Source organism: Natator depressus, chromosome 9 (genome assembly GCF_965152275.1).
Source record: "Natator depressus isolate rNatDep1 chromosome 9, rNatDep2.hap1, whole genome shotgun sequence".
In the NCBI taxonomy this organism is placed as follows: domain Eukaryota; kingdom Metazoa; phylum Chordata; order Testudines; family Cheloniidae; genus Natator; species Natator depressus.
In genome coordinates, this window is record NC_134242.1 from 73,113,929 (window position 1) to 73,133,670 (window position 19,742).

The 19,742-nt window shown below is 40.8% G+C and overlaps 1 protein-coding gene across 2 annotated transcripts in view; it reads right to left on the reverse strand.

Moving 5' to 3' along the window:
- Window positions 1–19,742, reverse strand: part of LOC141994242 (connector enhancer of kinase suppressor of ras 2-like) — a 530,195-nt gene that overhangs the window by 193,999 nt on the left and 316,454 nt on the right. The window contains exon 9 of one of the 2 annotated variants that reach the window (XM_074964466.1): window positions 2,193–2,339. The exons of the other annotated variant lie outside the window; for it this stretch is intronic. Within the exon in view, the coding sequence (XP_074820567.1) occupies window positions 2,193–2,339 (147 nt within the window). The remainder of the gene's footprint in view (window positions 1–2,192; window positions 2,340–19,742) is intronic. 2 annotated transcript variants of the gene reach the window in all.

The following is a 19,742-nucleotide window of genomic DNA, read 5'->3' on the forward strand; positions in this document are numbered from 1 at the left end:
GAGTCAATTCACAAGACATAGTGTACAGGGCCACAGTTTCAGCCAGTGTACTGTATATTTTGTTCTCAAAATTCATTTCTGCACTTAAAGCCTGCATCTGTGCACAAAAGTAATCATTTATGTTCAGATTGGAAAATTACCCTGGTGGCACAATTACCTAATTTACATATGCATAAAATATTTGCATGTGCATAAATCAAATGCCTGGAAAATATATCACAAGTTAGGTCTGGCATTTTTTGGTGTCTCCTTGCAGTAAGAGATAGATGAAATAAAAAACTGGTATCTTGAAATCTATCTAGGCTCTTATACAGTCTTCATCACTGTGGCATCTGAGTGCCTAAAGAACGAAAGACACTGGGAGAAAAAAAAAAAGCTAAATCTAGCTTCAATGGTTTCAGACATCTTGTTTGACAAAAATCTGCTCTTAGAGGGTACTCATGAAGAACAGTGGCATTACTCTGGAAAAAATGTGAGAAATAGCAATGTACAATTTTACCAGTTTCCTTCATTTTTAATATTTCCTCCTTATTGGAGAAACATGGTCTAGTGGAGACAATGATAAATACAACATGCCTTGCTGGTCCCTAAGTGAAGAAAATGCATGGAATAACATAATATAAAATATTTAATTCTGGTTTCCTCAATGAGGCGCACCACAAAAGCAGAAACTACTGCTCACTAGTGAACTAGCTTAATGTGCTCCCATTGATCCAACTATCATGGCTGTGGTGACAATGCAGCAACCCATTGTATCATAGAGGAAATTGGATGCTATATATAATAGCACTGATCACTTCCATTCTGACAGAGCTTCTTGGACCTGTGTTCTGTTTCTTTTCAGGTTCTTTAACAACATAATTAATGTGCTGGCACAAAGGAGGGATCTCTACTTGTCAACTCTATTTTGCTGTCCAAGAAGGTTCCAGATTAACTAAATGAATAGCTGCCTTTCTCTTTAGGTCTTCAAGCATTCTAGTGGATAGGAAAGTTTGATTTTTGTGACCTACTGTTAGAAAAATCTGCAATGTTTTGAATATTTTGTGTGTCAGAAAGTCCCTCTTAGGGGCAGGTTACTCAGTCCAGGTGTTAGCTTTGAGAGGGAGAAAGGAACTGAACAAATGTCAGAGCTTCCAGACTGTGAGGATCAGCTAGACAGCTAATGGGGATGTGATCACTGTTGAGAATAAAAGTTGGGAAACATGTAGAGGCAGAAGGGAGGACACGCTCTTTGGTTGTGATTAAGGAAAGAGAAATATGGGACATAATAAACAAGTTTATTTATTCAGACTGGATTAAGAAAACTATTCACTTTTTTTTTTGAATGATCCAGCAAAATCTCCAAACTTGGTTTGTACATCATAAAAGTGCAGAAACTTCTTAGTGAATCTTCTACAATTTTAAAAGGTAGAGATAAGCAGCCATATCCATTTGCTTATTCAGGAAAGTTGCCTTTAGTAGTTTTCCTTTTAAGTTTTTTGGTGGGTCAGTCTCTACCACATATGTCAATATTTTCCAGCTACAAATCACAGGAAAGCATAGGAAACTTTTAGCATGTTGAGGAAAACCAAACTGACAAGCAGACCAACCATTATTCTTTATAAGTGCTTATTTTCATATTGGCAGGCTTCCATGGAATAAGTAAGCATAAAAGTATTACTGGTTCTGCAAATGAACCATAATCCTGTTGGCCAAAAATGTGGAAAATAAATAGACCATGTCAGAAATCCAAAGGGATTGGAATCCCCTCTTAAAAAGATTACAAAAGACTTGCTGGGATATGATGGAAATGCAGAATAATTGGAAGGGCTGTATTGCTTTTGCTGGAGACAGTAAGCAACTGAGTTGGAGTTGGGTCAGAACGGTTAGATATATTGAATATATTAATGTTTGCAGCTGTTCTCTGTCTCTTTTGACTCCTTTGGTCCCCGCTCATACAAAGATGTGGAGGAAAAACAATTAGCCTGGTTGTTCGAGAGTGCTGATCTTTGGGCCATGAGTGTGACCCAGCACCATTTCACTAATTTTCTCAGTCTGTCATAGGCTTACAGTACCAGTCATTATGTCATTATGAACTGTACTATAGTTATAACTGTAGCTTCTGTTTGGAAGGAATAACCACTCTACCACCTTGCTCTTTAACAAAAGATAGCATTTACTATAAAACACTACAGTTTCAACAACCTTCTTACCTGAAGTGCTAGAGGCTTCCACCTCACATTCTTCAGAAGTGCAGGAGCAGAAACCAGGGTGTTTTGAGGACGTTTCTTCAAGGTTAAGATCACTCCATTTGGGTCTTCCCGCAATGCATTTACAAGGTTCTTTAACTGCCAGCCAACCTGAGGAGACAGCCCATAATGGAACTTTGAAAGATTTCCACGTAACTTACTTAAACGTGAAGGAAGTCTTGTGTTAAACTGAGATGGTCTATTAAAATGGAACTGCATTACAGTCCATTCCTTGCAAATAGGAGCATCATTTATAAATTATATTTGATTTTTCTTGGACAGAAATGATGCTGCTGATGCAGTTATTTTTTGATTATTATTTGTTGCTTATTTTGTATAATGGAGATGAAATGCTTATTTTATTCCTAAAGATATAGAGTAACCAGAGAAATTTGAAAATACTAATGTAATTCTATAATTTTTCTTGTTTTCTAAACAAAATTGATAATTTTTAATTATCCTTGCCACTGAATTATCATTGCATTTCTCTGTAGGAAGAGAAATAATAGTCATGAAATAATTACAAACGGCATCCTCAGTGTTATAACTGCAGCTGTTTAATTTTTGGGGGCAGGGGGATAGGAGAGACAATATCATTGGACAACAATAATGGGACTTCTTTGAGGGATTAATTAAAGATAAAATATCATTTGTTTGAATTACCAATAGTTCCACTGAGAGGAACTGAAGTTCCCAAATTATTATAAATGATAATTATAACACAAAGAACAGTATCACTAACTCTGAAGGGATTTCACTTGTGTCTCTTGTTGAAAACTGCTTAGAGATATTTTCAGGATTCTTGGTTATTTTGCATACATTTTTTTCCCTGCTTTTCCATTTGAGCATTTAAGTTTAAAAAACAAGCTATGAATTTTCAATTTGTATTTATGAATATACCTTCTATCATCCTATAAAGCTAAATGCTAAAAGGGATTAAAAAATTATATATAATGTAAACAATGGTCTCAATGCGCAAAAAAAAAGTGTATTATAGAATTTTTGAAATATTTATGTATTGTTTACATAATTTTTAGTAGATTTTATGCAGTAAAAGAAGCATGAATTCTGCCACGAGTAAAGAACATTTTTTTTTGTATATCAGTATATCAATATCCACTGTTTGCCAGCAGGGACCTCTTCATGAAGTATCATAAAGGAGTGAAAGTATGAGATTGGATGAAGCCAAATATAGGGCTGTGGTTTCAGGTCCAAATATACAGTATAAGCTATTGTTTTTCCTCCAATACATTACAAAATGTAACTAATATCTGATGTACTGGGCACCTTTGCCTGCATGGCATTAATTTATATGATTGTCATTCATGTTGAAGGTTGGTACTGTGTTGTAAATATCCCTTGATGAATTTCTATTTCCTGTCAGAGGTAGCTGTGTTAGTCTGTATCCACAAAAACAAAGAGGAGTCCAGTGGCACCTTAAAGACTAACAGATTTATTTGGGCATAAGCTTTCGTGGGTAAAAATCCCAAAGTGGTTTTCTATTTCCTAGTAGTTCTTAATGAATATCAAACAGACTAGATCAGTAGAGAATATTGCCTAGAGGTTATCACACGCAACTTTAAATCAGGTTCTATTCCCAGCTCTGACACCAACCTGCTTGTGTAAAGCTAATCAAAAGTCAGTTAATCTCTCTGGGCCTTAGTTTCCCATCTGTAAAACAGTTGTAACAATACTTACCTACCTCAGAGAGATATTATGGAACATAATGCATGTATGTGTGAGACGCTTGGGTAACAGGTACTATAGCACTCCACATTTACCATAGTGTGTTATTCTATCATTTCTGTTAGATAGTGTAAGCGTTTTAGAAGAAAATGAGATTCTGAGCATATTTTCTTCCCAGGAAAGGCTAAAAATCTCCAAATTCCATGACACTGTCAATCTTGTTGTCTTCGCTGTCAGTGTTATCATTCCCATGATAGCCACATGTTGTGTTCCTCATCAAAAAACAGATCTGTAGAAACAATCTCCTTAAAAATCCTAGGAGGACTCTTCAGGGGAAGAGCTGGAGGGGAATGTATCTGAACAACACAGCAGAAAAGAGCAGGGACCTTCTGAAGAGCAAGGACCTAGACTCTCAAACCATGGGATATTTAAGGCCCAAGAAAATACATAGGTTACAGAAAAGACTCTTGTACCATGTTTTCATATATTTGTACAGTATCCTTGAAATAAAGAGAGAGCTTCAAGAATTATCTCCTAAGTTTCCTTAGCTAGCTTGAGTATTTACTCACCATTATTTACTCTGAAGGAAAATGTTTGGTATAGTCATCTATTCTATACGCAAAATTACCTTTTTCTGCACAACATTGTTCTCTAAACTTTGCTTCTCCTTATTTTACAAGGCAAGCAAAGCACACGCTAGCATGGATCATCACATAATCTCATACACCTGGAAACTACTGTATGTTGATCACATCAGCATGCAAATTTCAGCAAAGGGGGGGCCTAAAAATAGGATTATTTTTCCATGTTGACAGTGTCAACAGTGCTGAGTGTTTTAAAATTAGAATACAGGCTGTTGTTTGTTTTAATGATAATAAATTGGAGACTTTTCCATTTCTCTATTCTATGACTCACCTGCTAAATGTTCATTTAGCTTCACAGGACCTTGCTGTTTGCCTCTTAGTTCATTATTCCTGCTGCACAAATGAAGCTCTAAGCATTAAGGCAGTTCAGCATGACTACCTGCTCTCCTATCTCGCTAGAAAAAGCAGTAATTCTTTTTTCTTTAAACAATCTTTTAGTATTGTTGAATTTCTACATGCACATATGCATACACAAAATAAAGAACATCCAACTTGTGCCGAATGATTGTGGATTTCAGTTTGTCAATGTGTTTGCTTGCTGGTTTGCTTTCAGTTTGCAAAGTCTGATATAGAGCAATGTATTGTGCAAGAAGCAGACATTTTGATCACAGCTGAACCTTGATTAGGGGCAGGGCATCCCTAATCAGCAGGGCTATAAAAGCAGGCAGCTGGCCAGTCAGCAGCACAAGAGCCAGCAAACAGAGTTGAAAACAAGGGAGTTTGAGGAAAGATGGGTATGGTGGTGTTTTTTTTCTTCTTAACAGGAGTTCAGGAGGAAGGACTATGCCAGCTACAAAGGTAGTGATCTGAAGAATGGAAGAAACAATTAAATAGACTGGATGTGGAAGCCACGGGGTGTACATTATTTTGGACAGGGTACCTGAAAGGTGCTTCATTTGTATGAAGTGCTGCCTGATAGAGCTGATGGAATAGAAGAGAAGAAGTTTGAATATGCAGCTAGGAACTATGATTGAGTTTCACAGGGGATTTGAGTGGATGGTGGAGGGAAGGAGAGAGGAGGCTGAAGGGAAACCTCAAACTTGCAGATGCATGCTGAACAAGAGAACCGTGAGAGTTGGATGGCTGGATGAGAAAGCAGCCAGTGGAAACATTTGACTACAAGAACAAGGCAGATGAAAAGACTGGCTAGTGAAGGAGAAGCAGAGCTGAGGAACAGGTTTGCTGAGTTGGAAAATGAAGGGGAGAGGAGGCAGTTACAGAAGAGGGGAGAACAAAGACGAAGAGAAGAACAGCTAGTCCTACAAGAAAGCCATTGTATGGAGCCCAGAAGGATAGAGGATGACTCTCAGAAGATTGCCAGTGAGAACAGAAGACTAGATGACTTGCAGCAAGAAATAACAGAAAGGGGAAGGCCAGAGAATCACACCAACACCAAGAAGAGGCAGGTCTATGTGATTGGGGACTCCTTACAAAAAAGAACAGACAGGCCTGTCACCAGAGCTGTTGTCTGCTGGGACCTAAGATACAGGATGTAGACCTCAGGCTGAAGAGGATAATAATGGGAGCAGGAAAGAATCCACTGATTGTCCATCATGTGGGAACAAATGATACTACTAACACTAGATGGTCGCCAGGAGTCATCAAGACTACACCAGGCTGGGGAAGACATTTAAACAAATGGAGGCTCAGGTGATCTTCACTTGGATTCTACCTGTCCCTAGAGAAGAAAAGCGAAGGCGAGACAAGATTCAGATGATCAACAGGCAGTGGTGCTCTAAGGAAGGCTTTGGGATGTTTGACACCACTGGGAGACATTCATGGACAGAGGATTGTTTTCATGGGATGGACTCTAGCTGAGGAGGGAGGGTAACAGAATTCTGGGATGGAGGTTGACACAACCTATTAAAAGAGCTTTAAACTAGGAATTCAGGGGAGACAGTTGGGAGATGCAGGTGTAATCTTCACACCTGATTCTAATTCCGAGCAGGAGGAAAAATCAAGTAAAAGAGGATACAGCAATGGAGAAAGGAATAACAGAGGGTAGGAGTAACAGTCAGGTAGGTGATGCTGGCAGTAAAATGACTGCATCTAATAGGGTGAAACATCTGGGTGAGGCCTAGTGGAAACAACTAAGATTTCTGTACATCAATGGAAGGAGCCTGGGTAACAGAATGGAGGAACTGGAACTACTGGTGCAGGAAGTGAAATCAGACACCAAAGGGATAATGGAAACATGGTGGCATAGCAGTCATCACAGGAATACAGGTAATGAAGGGCATGTGCTGTTCAGGAAAGACAGAAATAAAGGTAAATGTGGAATACCATTGTATATTAATGACTGTAAAGAAAGTAGACAAATTGTCAAAGGCAAGATATATTCGTTCTATGTCCCAGTACAGGTACCTTCAAGGGCAACTGGTTTAAAATGTAGTATCTGAAACAGAGATAAGAGAAAGTACAGAACAACAAGCTAAGGAACTGGTAAAACTGGTGGTTTGGATCTTAAGGTGACATATAACGTTCTTTCTCACTTGAAAGAAACCAAGAAGGTTGGTGGCGATTGGATGTCTAACATAGTGAATGCCAGTGAAAATGAGTTAGGATCAGAGTCTAAAATAGGGAAAAAACAAGTCAAAAATTACTTAGACAAGTTAGATGTCTTCAAATCACAAGGGCCTGATGAAATGCATCCTAGAATACTCAAGGAGCTGACTGAGGAGATATCTGAGCCATTAGCAATTATCTTTGAAAAGTCATGGAAGACGGGAGACATTCCAGAAGACTGGAAAAGGGCAAATATAGTGCCCATCTATAAAAAGGGAAATAAGGACAACCCAGGGAATTACAGACCAGTCAGCTTAACTTCTGTACCCGGAAAGATAATGGAGCAAATAATTAAGCAATCAATTTGCAAACACCTAGAAGATAATGAGGTGATAAATAACAGTCAGCATGGATTTGTCAAGAACAAATCTTGTCAAACCAACCTGATAACTTTCTTTGACAGGGTAACAAGCCTTGTGGATGGGGGGAGTGGTAGATGTGGTATACCTTGACTTTAGTAAGGCTTTTGATACTGTCTTGCATGACCTTCTCATAAACAAACTAAGGAAATACAACCTAGAGGGAGCTACTATAAGGTAGTGTGCATGACTGGTTGGAAAATCGTTCCCAAAGAGTAGTTATCAGTGGTTCACAGTCATGCTGGAGGGTATAATGAGTGGGGTCCCACAGGGATCGGTTCTGGGTCCTGTTCTGTTCAATATATTCATCAATGATTTAGATAATAGCATAGAGAGTACACTTATAAAGTTTGTGGATGATACCAAGCTGGGAGGGGTTGCAAGTGCTTTGGAGAATAGGATTAAAATTCAAAAGTAAATTACATTTTAAAAATAATTATAAAGATAAGGACATTTTAAACATTTTTTAAAACCAGATATTGTACTTGATATATATGCAAACTAACTGTAATTCCATATGAACTGCTATATCTCTCTGCATTGCCTAGAAATTGACAAAGGCTAGTTTTATTATCACCTGCTTATGTCATGAAAAACTAATTACTTTTGATTTTCATAAATGGGTATATTTTTAGAATTCAGAAACCTCTTATTTCATGAGCTCCTTAGAGAAGAATGATAAATAATTAACTTGTTAATGATAAATTATTTGCAGGAGAAATCTTAATGACAAACCCATTAAAACAGTGAGAATATATGTTATTGAGGACAATGTGCAATCATTATCAGTAGACAATGATAAAAAGCTCTGAGCAATATGGATATTTTATTATAAATTGAACTACTAAAAATATCATTGAAAATCTAGCTAAGAACTGGTCCTTGAGAAAGGTTTTGTCATTTTTTTAAAGTAGTCAGCGTTAAAAAACCTTGTGTAGCTTCTATGGTGTAGTGCCATTTTAAAAGACATGCATCCCTACACAGGGACAGAAGCGACTTTGTCTGTACAAAGTGCAAGCTGGTCTCCGTATTGGAAGAGAAGGTTCAAGGTCTGGAGAAACAAGTATCGACCCTGCGTTGCATAAGAGAAACTGAAGACTTCCTGGACAGATGTCAGGATATGCTTCTACGGACACAAAATTCTGAAGATTCACAGCAGGCTGTGCAGCAGGGACAGAAGGACAATGAAGAAATTTGGCAGCATGTGACCTCCAGCAGAAGAAAGGGGAGCGTCCATGTACCAGCAACGCAGATACAGGTAAGCAATCATTTTCATGTTCTCTCCACAGGTACTAATGCGGAGAGTGGACTAGATGATACATCTGAGGGAAGGGAACAGATGGAGACTCTGCCAATTGGAAGGCATGAGATGCACTGTCCTAGGGATAGGGGTTCCACGACCACCGCTCCCAAGAGAAGGAGGCGGGTGGTGGTGGTCGGGGACTCTCTCCTCAGGGGGACTGAGTCATCTATCTGCCGCCCAGACCAGGAAAACTGAGAATTCTGCTGCTTGCCAGGAGCTAGGATTCATGATGTGACAGAGAGACTGCCGAGACTCGTCAAGCCCTCAGATCACTACCCCTTCCTGCTTCTCCATGTGGGCACCAATGATACTGCCAAGAATGACCTTGAGCAGATCACTGCAGACTATGTGGCTCTGGGAAGAAGCATAAAGGAGTTTGAGGCGCAAGTGGTGTTCTCGTCCATCCTCCCCGTGGAAGGAAAAGGCCTGGGTAGAGACCGTCGAATCGTGGAAGTCAACGAATGGCTATGCAGGTAGTGTCGGAGAGAAGGCTTTGGATTCTTTGACCATGGGATGGTGTTCCAAGAAGGAGGAGTGCTAGGCAGAGACGGGCTCCACCTAATGAAGAGAGGGAAGAGCATCTTCGCAAGCAGGCTGGCTAACCTAGTTAGGAGGGCTTTAAACTAGGTTCACCGGGGGAAGGAGACCAAAGCCCTGAGGTAAGTGGGGACGTGGGATACCGGGAGGAAGCACGAGCAGGAGCGCACAAGAGGGGAGGGCTCCTGCCTCATACTGAGAAAGAGGGATGATCAGCGAGTGATCTCAAGTGCCAAAACACAAATGCAAGAAGCCTGGGAAACAAGCAGGGAGAACTGGAAGTCCTGGCACAGTCAAGGAATTATGATGTGATTGGAATAACAGAGACTTGGTGGGATAACTCACATGACTGTCATGGATGGATATAAACTGTTCAGGAAGGACAGGCAGGGCAGAAAAGGTGGGGGAGTTGCATTGTATGTAAGAGAGCAGGATGAAACTGCAGAAAAACCTGAGAGTCTCTGGATTAAGTTTAGAAGTGTGAGCAACAAGGGTGATGTCGTGGTGGGAGTCTGCTGTAGACCATCGGACCAGGGGGATGAGGTGGACGAGGCTTTCTTCCGGCAACTAATGGAAGTTACTAGATCGCAGACCCTGGTTCTCATGGGAGACTTCGAATCCTGACATCTGCTGGGAGAGCAATACAGCGGTGCACAGACAATCCAGGAAGTTTTTGGATAGTGTAGGGGACAATTTCCTGGTGCAAGTGCTGGAGGAATCAACTAGGGGCAGAGCTCTTCTTGACCTGCTGCTCACAAACTGGGAAGAATTGGTAGGGGAAGCTAAAGTGGATGGGAACTTAGGAGGCAGTGACCACAAGATGGTCTACTTCAGGATCCTGACACAAGGAAGAAAAGAGAGCAGCAGAATATGGACCCTGGACTTCAGAAAAGCAGACTTTGACTCCCTCAGGGAACTGAAGGGCAGGAGCCCCTGGGAGAAGAACATGAGGGGGAAAGGAGTCCAGGAGAGCTGGCTGTATTTTAAAGAATCCTTATTGAGGTTACAGGGACAAACCATCCCAATGTGTAGAAAGAATACTAAATATGGCAGTCAACCACCTTGGCTTAACAGTGAAATCCTTGCTGATCTTAAACACAAAAAAGAAGCTTACAAGAAGTGGAAGATTGGACAAATGACCAGGGAAGAGTATAAAAATATTGCTCAGGCATGTAGGAGTGAAATCACACTTGGAGTTGCAGCTAGCAAGAGATCTTAAGAGTAACAAGAAGGGTTTCTTCTGGTATGTTAGCAACAAGAAGAAAGTCAAGGAAAGTGTGGGCCCCTTATTGAATGAGGGAGGCAACCTAGTGAGAGAGGATGTAGAAAAAGCGAATGTACTCAATGCTTTTTTTTGCCTCTGTCTTCACGATCCAGGTCAGCTCCCAGACTAGTGCACTGGGCAGCACAGCATGGGGAGGAAGTGACCAGCCCTCTGTGGAGAAAGAAGTGGTTTGGGACTATTTAGAAAAGCTGGACGAGCACAAGACCATGGGGACGGATGCGCTGCATCCGAGAGTGCTAAAGGAGTTGGCGGATGTGATTGCAGAGCCATTGGCCATTATCTTTGAAAACTCATGGCGATCTGGGGAGGTCCAGGACGACTGGAAAAAGCCTAATGTAGTGCCCATCTTTAAAAAAGGGAAGGAGGAGGATCCAGGGAACTACAGGTCAGTCAGCCTCACCTCAGTCCCTGGAAAAATCATGGAGCAGGTCCTCAAGGAATCAATTCTGAAGCACTTAGAGAAGAGGAAAGTGATCAGGAACAGTCAGCATGGATTCACCAAGGGCAAGTCATGCCTGATTAATCTAATTGCCTTCTATGACGAGATAACTGGCTCTCTGGATGAAGGAAAAGCAGTGGACATGTTATTCCTTGACTTTAGCAAAGCTTTTGACACGGTCTCCCACAGTATTCTTGCCAGCAAGTTAAAGAAGTATGGGCTGGATGAATGGACTATAAGGTGGATAGAAAGCTGGCTAGATTGTCGGGCTCAACGGGTAGTGATCAATGGCTCCACATCTAGCTGGCAGTTGGTATCAAGTGGAGTGCCCCAAGGGTCGGTCCTGGGGCCTGTTTTGTTCAATATCTTCACTAATGATCTGAAGGATGGCGTGGATTGCACCCTCAGCAAGTTTGCAGATGACACTAAACTGGGAGGAGAGGTAGATACACTGGAGGGTAGGGATACGATACAGAGGGCCCTAGAGAAATTAGAGGATTGGGCCAAAAGAAATCTGATGAGGTTCAACAAGGAAAAGTGCAGAGTCCTGCACTTAGGATGGAAGAATCCAATGCACCGCTACAGATTAGGCACCACATGGCTAGGCAGCAATTCTGCAGAAAAGGACCTAGGGGTTACAGTGGACGAGAAGCTGGATATGAGTCAACAGTGTGCCCTTGTTGCCAAGAAGGCCAATGGCATTTTGGCATGTATAAGTAGGGGCATTGCCAGCAGATCGAGGGATCTGATCGTTCCCCTCTATTCGACATTGGTGAGGCCTCATCTGGAGTACTGTGTCCAGTTTTGGGCCCCACACTACAAGAAGGATGTGGAAAAATTGGAAAATGTCCAGCGGAGGGCAACAAAAATGATTAGGGGACTGGAACACATGACTTATGAGGAGAGGCTGAGGAAACTGGGATTGTTTAGTCTGCGGAAGAGAAGAATGAGGGGGGATTTGATAGCTGCTTTCAACTACCTGAAAGGGGGTTCCAAAGAGGATGGATCTAGACTGTTCTCAGTAGTAGCTGATGACAGAATGAGGAGTAATGGTCTCAAGTTGCAGTGGGGGAGGTTTAGGTTGGATATTAGGAAAAACATTTTCACTAGGAGGGTGGTGAAGCACTGGAATGCATTACCTAGGGAGATGGTGGAATCTCCTTCTTTTGAAGTTTTTCATGTCAGGCTTGACAAAGCCCTGGCTGGGATGATTTAGTTGGGGATTGGTCCTGCTTTGACCAGGGGGTTGGACTAGATGACCTCCTGAGGTCTCTTCTAACCCTGATATTCTATGATTCTATGCGGGGATGCTACTCCTCTAGATTTTCTAAGGTGTATGTTCAGTTAATAATACAGACAAAAGGTAATTCACACAATAATGAAAGGTTTCAAAGTAACAGCCGTGTTAGTCTGTATTCGCAAAAAGAAAAGGAGTACTTGTGGCACCTTAGAGACTAACCAATTTATTTGAGCATGAGCTTTCGTGAGCTACAGCTCACTTCATCGGATGCATACTGTGGAAACTGCAGAAGACATTATATACACAGATACCATGAAAGGAGGTATTGTTTCATGGTCTCTGTGTATATAATGTCTTCTGCAGTTTCCACAGTATGCATCCGATGAAGTGAGCTGTAGCTCACGAAAGCTCATGCTCAAATAAATTGGTTAGTCTCTAAGGTGCCACAAGTACTCCTTTTCTTTTTACAATAATGAAAGCTAACATTAAAATGATTCTAATGGAACAGAAAAGACCAGTGAGGATGTTGAATAATGTCTGTCTGCATAAATGAGAATAGAGCAATTAGAACCACCACTGAGTTCATATCACCAAATATAGCAGAACATTACTGTATCTGTTTTGCACAGCATAACTGAGCCTTTGTTAAGCTCTCAGCTAGATATATCTATATATTATGATACTGTGCACCAACTTTCTATCTTTGTGTTCTTCCCATTCCTAAAAAGAAATCTGAGTAGGTAAAGACTAAGAGACAAAAGCTGAGGTATTTTATTCACAAACCCTCCACAGTATCAAGAACTAGGCACAATCCCCGATTGGACTGGTCTTCCTGCTGAGATGCTTAACAGTGAAAGTATTAAAAATGTTGACATTTCAATTTTCCCATTAGGGTTCAGAGTTAATGATTATCGCCAACACTCTAACCTCAATCACCAAAGCACTGGTTGGGGATCTGCCCTTTTATGGCATCTTTATTGGATGGCAGAAATTATCACTTCACAAATGGGAGAAAAGGATGCCAAAATCAGGGTGCATTGGTTGGGAGCCCAGTACCAGGATAGCCTCATACAAGCAGCAGTGCTGCTTTCACAGGCAATTCAGGGATCATGCAAGGTATACTGAGGTGGCAGTAGTGAGAAGTGCTACCAACCATATTAACACCATGATTTTAAGTAATGTGAGCCTTGCTGGATAAAAGTATTCAAACCATCTTGTACTTTTAACTAGAACTTTTTCTGCATGTTTAAAAGTAAAAACATGGAAAATCCTATAAAAACATGGAAAAACTATCCCACAAATGGTAAAATACAGGCAAAACTTTTAGGTTCTTTCATGGGTCACATTTAAACTGTTCAGAATCAAATTCTATAGGCTCATACATATTCAGTGTGAATAATAATGGAATAAAGAGACTTAAAAGGCCAAATTATTCAGTGATTTGACTGTTATATTAACATGAGATGGTGTGTGTGTGACACATGGGATGAAAGTACTTCAGAAAGCTGGTGTAAGTGGCAAAGGAATGTAACTCTCAAAATAGCAGCTCTAAAAATACTGCTCCCCCAAAAACTAAAATCTGTGAATATGAAGATACTGTGATCTAAATGTTGTGCCACTTCTGTGCACCTAAAATTCCTCATTTTCAAATTCAGCACTGGACAAAATGGGAGAGATTTGTAAGGAACCTATTTGTTCGGAAACACTTACTTGAAGAACTAAATAGGATTGTCACAATTAATTTTCATGAATCTGTGCTCAATTGGTTCTCCTTCTACCTCTCCAATCTTTCCTTGAATGTGTCCCCTTCCTCTTCTCTCTCTCTCTTTCTGTGGGTGCCCAGGGTCCCCTTTTCTATACTGCATCTCTGGAGGCATGGGAGTGGTTAAGGTCCCCCAATTACTATCTCTACTCTGACTCATCCCGTATCTTTCCCCAGTGTCTTATCACTCCCCTCCAACATTTTTGCTTCTCAGTTGTCTCTTGTTGGATATCCAGCCACCAACTCAAACGGACTGTGATAAAACACAAGTACTAATCTACTCCCACACTTCCTCCCATTTGTACCACCATCAACAATGTGGCCATCCTTAGTTTTTCCTTGGAGTATGGACCTATACATGTATAATCTATGAATCTACCAATGACAATTAAATCAATAATTATTATTACATAGACAATAAAATCAGATCTCAAAGTCACTTACTGCACTTATGAGCTTTCCACTTCCCAACATGCTAAAGGGGTTACTAGCTGTTTCGGGTACTTTTCGGGGTCAGAGTTCCCCTTCAGCTAAAATTCTTTAGGGAAGAAAAGAATTATGAGTAATTCTGTTTGACATAGTTTCTTCTGTAAAGAACAAATGACGTTAAGGCTCCACCTGCTAAGAAGCAAGGAAGCAAAAGATTTGAGAGTTGGAACATTTCATATAAGATGACCTGTTCAGACCCCTCCCTTCGATACTTCCAAAGCAGAAATAAGGATAGACATAACAGAGAAAGAAAAGAATAAACAGCACTCCACTCCTTCCTCAGATGGGAAAATAATGAGGAACAGAAAAGGAAAAGAGTTAGCCACAACAAACAGAACTACCTGCAAGAAATTCCCCTTTGTTATACATCTCTCTCATTTTCCTTTCTAGGAGTAAGCATTAAAGACAAAGGTAGCAAGAAGTACTTTAATATGCCACTTTCAACATCTTTCTACTAATTTGGGTGTCCTGTGCAAACAGCAGATTCATTTGAGACTGAGATGAACATTTGCAGAGATGGCCAGGTTACAGCCTTGTACAACTCAGAGACAGACACCTCAGTCTGCCCACTAGTGGCACCATCTAAAAAGCAGTTGGCCTGCTCATAGGCTATACAAATACATTCTTTAATCCATCTAGCAATGGTAGTCTTGAAGACAGAGTCCCCTTGAGGCAGACTTCAAAACAGACAGAAGAAGGGTTACTTGCCAATAATAGTATAACTGCAGTATGCAGTAATGACTTTGCATGTGATTCTCCTGAGTCAGTAATGCTAGGTCCTCAGCACCATATTCAATTAACCAGATCAGGGACACTCATGATGATTATTTTGGAGCACCAAACCACCATGGTCCATGTTGCTCAATCCTTAGCACTGGACAAGGTTGATCCAGATGTATTTATGATCTTATTACTAGTTAGTCTGATCATCAAACTACTTCATTCGCAGTTCAGAGTCAACAGCACCAGAATTAATCAGACGGAGGATACCAGGAACCTGGACTCTGTTTAAGCAAGGCATAGAGCCATTTTGAAGAGCCAATCTCAAAAGTTAATGCTGGACTTACATCACCAGACTTATTCAACTGGGCCTGAACAGCCACCATGTCAGTAAAGGTGTATTAGATGGTCTGCCCATTCCTACAAGTCAATCTCCAAAGACAATGCTGGATTTACATGTTTATGACCACGCTTAAGGAGCCTTCTTGTCAGTAGGAGTGTGGCAACCGTTCTGTGCAGATCCACATGATGCCCATGCCGGACAGTCACTTTTTCTCCTTTCTGAAATTAAGGAAAGGTGAGTAACTGACCAAAAAATCCCAAACCAAACCACTGCATGCAATCTGAGCTTGCTGCATGATCATCTATTAAGACGGAACTGAAGGGCAACTATGGCTGGAGTGGTTTTATAACCTTAGAATCTTCTATGACGGAGGAGGGGAAGGGGTTAGCGAATGGTCCAAACTGAGACTGCTTGCCAGCTGATTCCAGGCACCAGCCCCACAAGTGCAGTGGCAACACTTTCAAAGAATAACTGGTTAATTTTCCTGAAGTCTTAGGAACAATACAAGTAAAATATCTGAAATCTTTTAACAGCTAAAAGAATGTAAACACTTGTCCTGAGGAAAAAAGGTAGCTAAAACAAATAAGATGTACTCGGTGTTCACTGTGGAAATAGAAAAGGAGTACTTGTGGCACCTTAGAGACTAACCAATTTATTTGAGCATAAGCTTTCGTGAGCTATCCGATGAAGTGAGCTGTAGCTCACGAAAGCTTATGCTCAAATAAATTGGTTAGTCTCTAAGGTGCCACAAGTACTCCTTTTCTTTTTGCGAATACAGACTAACACGGCTGTTACTCTGAAAACTGTGGAAATAAGCTCCAAAGGAAGCCAGAGTTCAGAGTTTATTGGAGAAAAACTGGAAGGAAGAAAAATAACCAAAGAACTTAATTCTCCAGTCCTCCTTTCAGAAATAACTATAAACAAAGTCGCTTTCAGAGTCAGGAATATGAAACAAACCTATCTTATAGAATCAACAGGAGGTTCTGTGAGAACATGGAAAACTAAGGAACATTTTGGAGTGATAGGATTAAGTAAAGGTCTCTGTGACAGAAAGAAATGGAAAAGCTATTTGAAATAAGATAAAATCCATGTCAGTAATAGGGCCCTCAAAGGCCAAAATAGCAGAATCTTATACCCAGAGTACTCTGACTTAAAGCCCCCTCAAATCCTGCTTATATAAAAATCCAAAATATTCCTTATAGAAGAGGAACAGTTCATGATGTTTTGATCAGAAGCACAATCATAGAATGAGCCATCATGTTAGTAGAAGGTTTCCTATTCAAGAAAACAATCTGCAACCTCCATGGCAGTCTTTTCTTGGAACCAGCACTACTCATATTTCCATATTCATCTCAAGTGATTGGATTAGGCCTGGAACAAATGAACTCCAAGATAAAAGGTTGGACGTCTTGAGAAGTGGTTAATTAAACAGGAGAATAAAGGCCATGGGCCTCTAAGAAGCTAGCATAATCATCACTTCCTTGTCTTGCCTGCCATTTCTGTGACATTTTGAGTGGAGAGAGATTGGGGGAGGCAAGATGTTGCTTCATGCTCCAGTCCCAGAATTTTGGGTTTGGTATATCTTTATCAGAAACAAGGAAGTTTGGCATTTGTCAGACTGAGTTGAAATTAAATTTTAACTATATTTAACTGAAAAACCTGAATACTGGGGCTCCACTCCCAGGCAACTAACTGCTGATGACTGAGCTATTCTGCAAGAGAGTTGTCTTTCCACTGTTATTTGTAGGGAAAGCAAATGAGACTACATCCAGGAGGAGAGACTCTGACAGAAAAAAAGGGAAGCCCAATTCCAAGAGTCATAAGTTTGCATAAAAGCAGGTACAGAGTTTGCTTGAGCACCCAAGAGATTGTTGGAAGCCCAGATAGAGAGGACAGAGTGAGCAGAATTGATGCTAGTGCCAAGGACTGTAGCAGTCTGGAGAAGAAAGGAACTACTATAGTGCTAGAAGGGCTACTATGCAGGGGAGGGTGAGGTGGGGAGAAGAGAATTCCCAAAATGCTGAGCTTACCAGCAGTCTGGGGTGATGGGTCTGGCTGACAGGCAAGGCACATAAATAAGCTGCATCTGCAAATACCAACAGTTTGGCAGGAGAGACAGAGTGGGGAGCTTATTGGGAAATGCCTGCTGTCACCAGATTGGACAAATAGCAAATAGTAGGAATAATACTGGGGAAGAGGGCCCAGTGAAACCCACTTCCTATACATATGAAGTCAGATTTCTAGGATGGCCAGTATCAGGTCCATGAGATGTGGAGATAGCTGGATCCAGAGGTCTCTCCTGAGATGCAGGAGCAGCCTTGCCATCAGCAAGGGGTTCAACGGCAGAGCTTAAAGCTCTGTCATCCACATCCTCTCTGCAAGAAATTCACCTGAGCCTGAACCACTGGGGAGGGGATAATCAAAGCCTTGGTCTTTTCCTATACGTCCGTCTTCTTCTTTTCCTCCCTCTGGGGCCTAATAACGAGTGGAGAAAAGGGTTTAGAAGAAATAGAGGAGGAAGGAACAGTGCAGGAGGATTCCCTGTTTATTTGATTGTAAAGAAGATAAAATGATCTGGGAGTGATCTGACTGGTGCTCTAACTCTGAACTCTTTTCCCTCCTTGCTTCCTATCATGTGGAACTGTAATACCATCTGTTCTTTACTCAGCATTGCCAAATCTAAGAAATCAAAATTCATGAGTTAGGCCCTGAAAAATCATGAGATTTTAAAAAATAATACATTTTGATCTTGTTATTTGCCTTCTGGATTTTGAGCTGTAAGGTTCATGTTTTCAAGCATTTCTCCACAACCACGAGGGCTAGAAACTCACTTTAATTTTAAGCTGAAATTCTCATATAATATTATATTATTATTACCTAGCTCTTACAAAGCAATCAAATGTAATCAAAATAGTCCAAGAGTTGGAGCTTTAAAGAAAAACATCAAATATAGCAACATAGTGGTAAAACACTATTTCCTGCGTCTTCTGAGGATGGTGTTAGAGATATGTACAGTCATCTATGCACACCGCCTTCCATGGCTTCTCAACTTACTGGCACAGTTTTATTCAGCAGAGTAAAATTCACCAACTATCTTAAGCAGTTTAATAATGTAATATGATCCCATGTTGCCCCTCACACCAGCTCCCTTCCCCTCCAACCCCTCCATTCCCCTTTGACTTTATCTTTCCTTTTCCTAGCTTTCTTCCATTGATACCCAGTACCCAAAGTGAAGCTAAAGTCCTGTTAGATGAGCTACTATGAAACAGCTCTGCAAATGGTGCAGTTTGGTGCTACATTTATAGTTTTATCTTTACTTTTAAGTTGAACACTCATTAGGACTCAAATTGACAGTTCATTAAACATACTTCATATTAATGCAATAAACTCCATATCAACAAATGTTAAGACTGTGACAATTACTTCATTAAGTCAGGGTTCTTCCTACATTGAACTCTAATTTTAAGTATGCAATTAGCTGCACAATGAATATTAAGAAAGAGTGTTAACCAGCTGATCTTGCATTTGCATTTGATTTGCATTGATTCATCCGAAAGAACTCCAAAACCTTCACAAACAGCAGCAAGGATCTCTATCAGTCATGAAAACCCAACTACCTCAGGTGAAAACAGCAGTTGTTTATAAATACACAAAAGTTTAGAACAAAAAGCAAAGAACATCTTTCCAACTGAAACTATAGGAAAATGAATTTAGGTAGAGAGAATCTAATTAATTAAGTTGGAATTAGACTAGGAGACAGGGTAAACACATCTAGGATATGTCTACACAGCACTAGACACCACTGCTGCACCATGCCTGCTGACTTGGGCTCACAGGACTTGGGCTGTGGGGCTGTTTCACTGCTCTGTAGACTTCCAGGCTCAGGCTGGGGCCTTGTCTCTAGGACCCTGTGAGGTGGGAGGGTCTCAGATCTCAGGCTGCAGCCCAAGCCCAGAAGTCTACACAGCAGCCCAAGGCTCGCAAGCCTGAGTAAGCGGTTGTGGGCCAGTTGTGGGTTTCTCTTTGCTGTGTAGACATACCATGCAATCTTCATTGACCACAACAGTCAGAACCTTGCTATTGCATCTTACCCATCAACACAGTGGTCTAACCTCTGTCTTAATTAAGATACTGATTAAGAG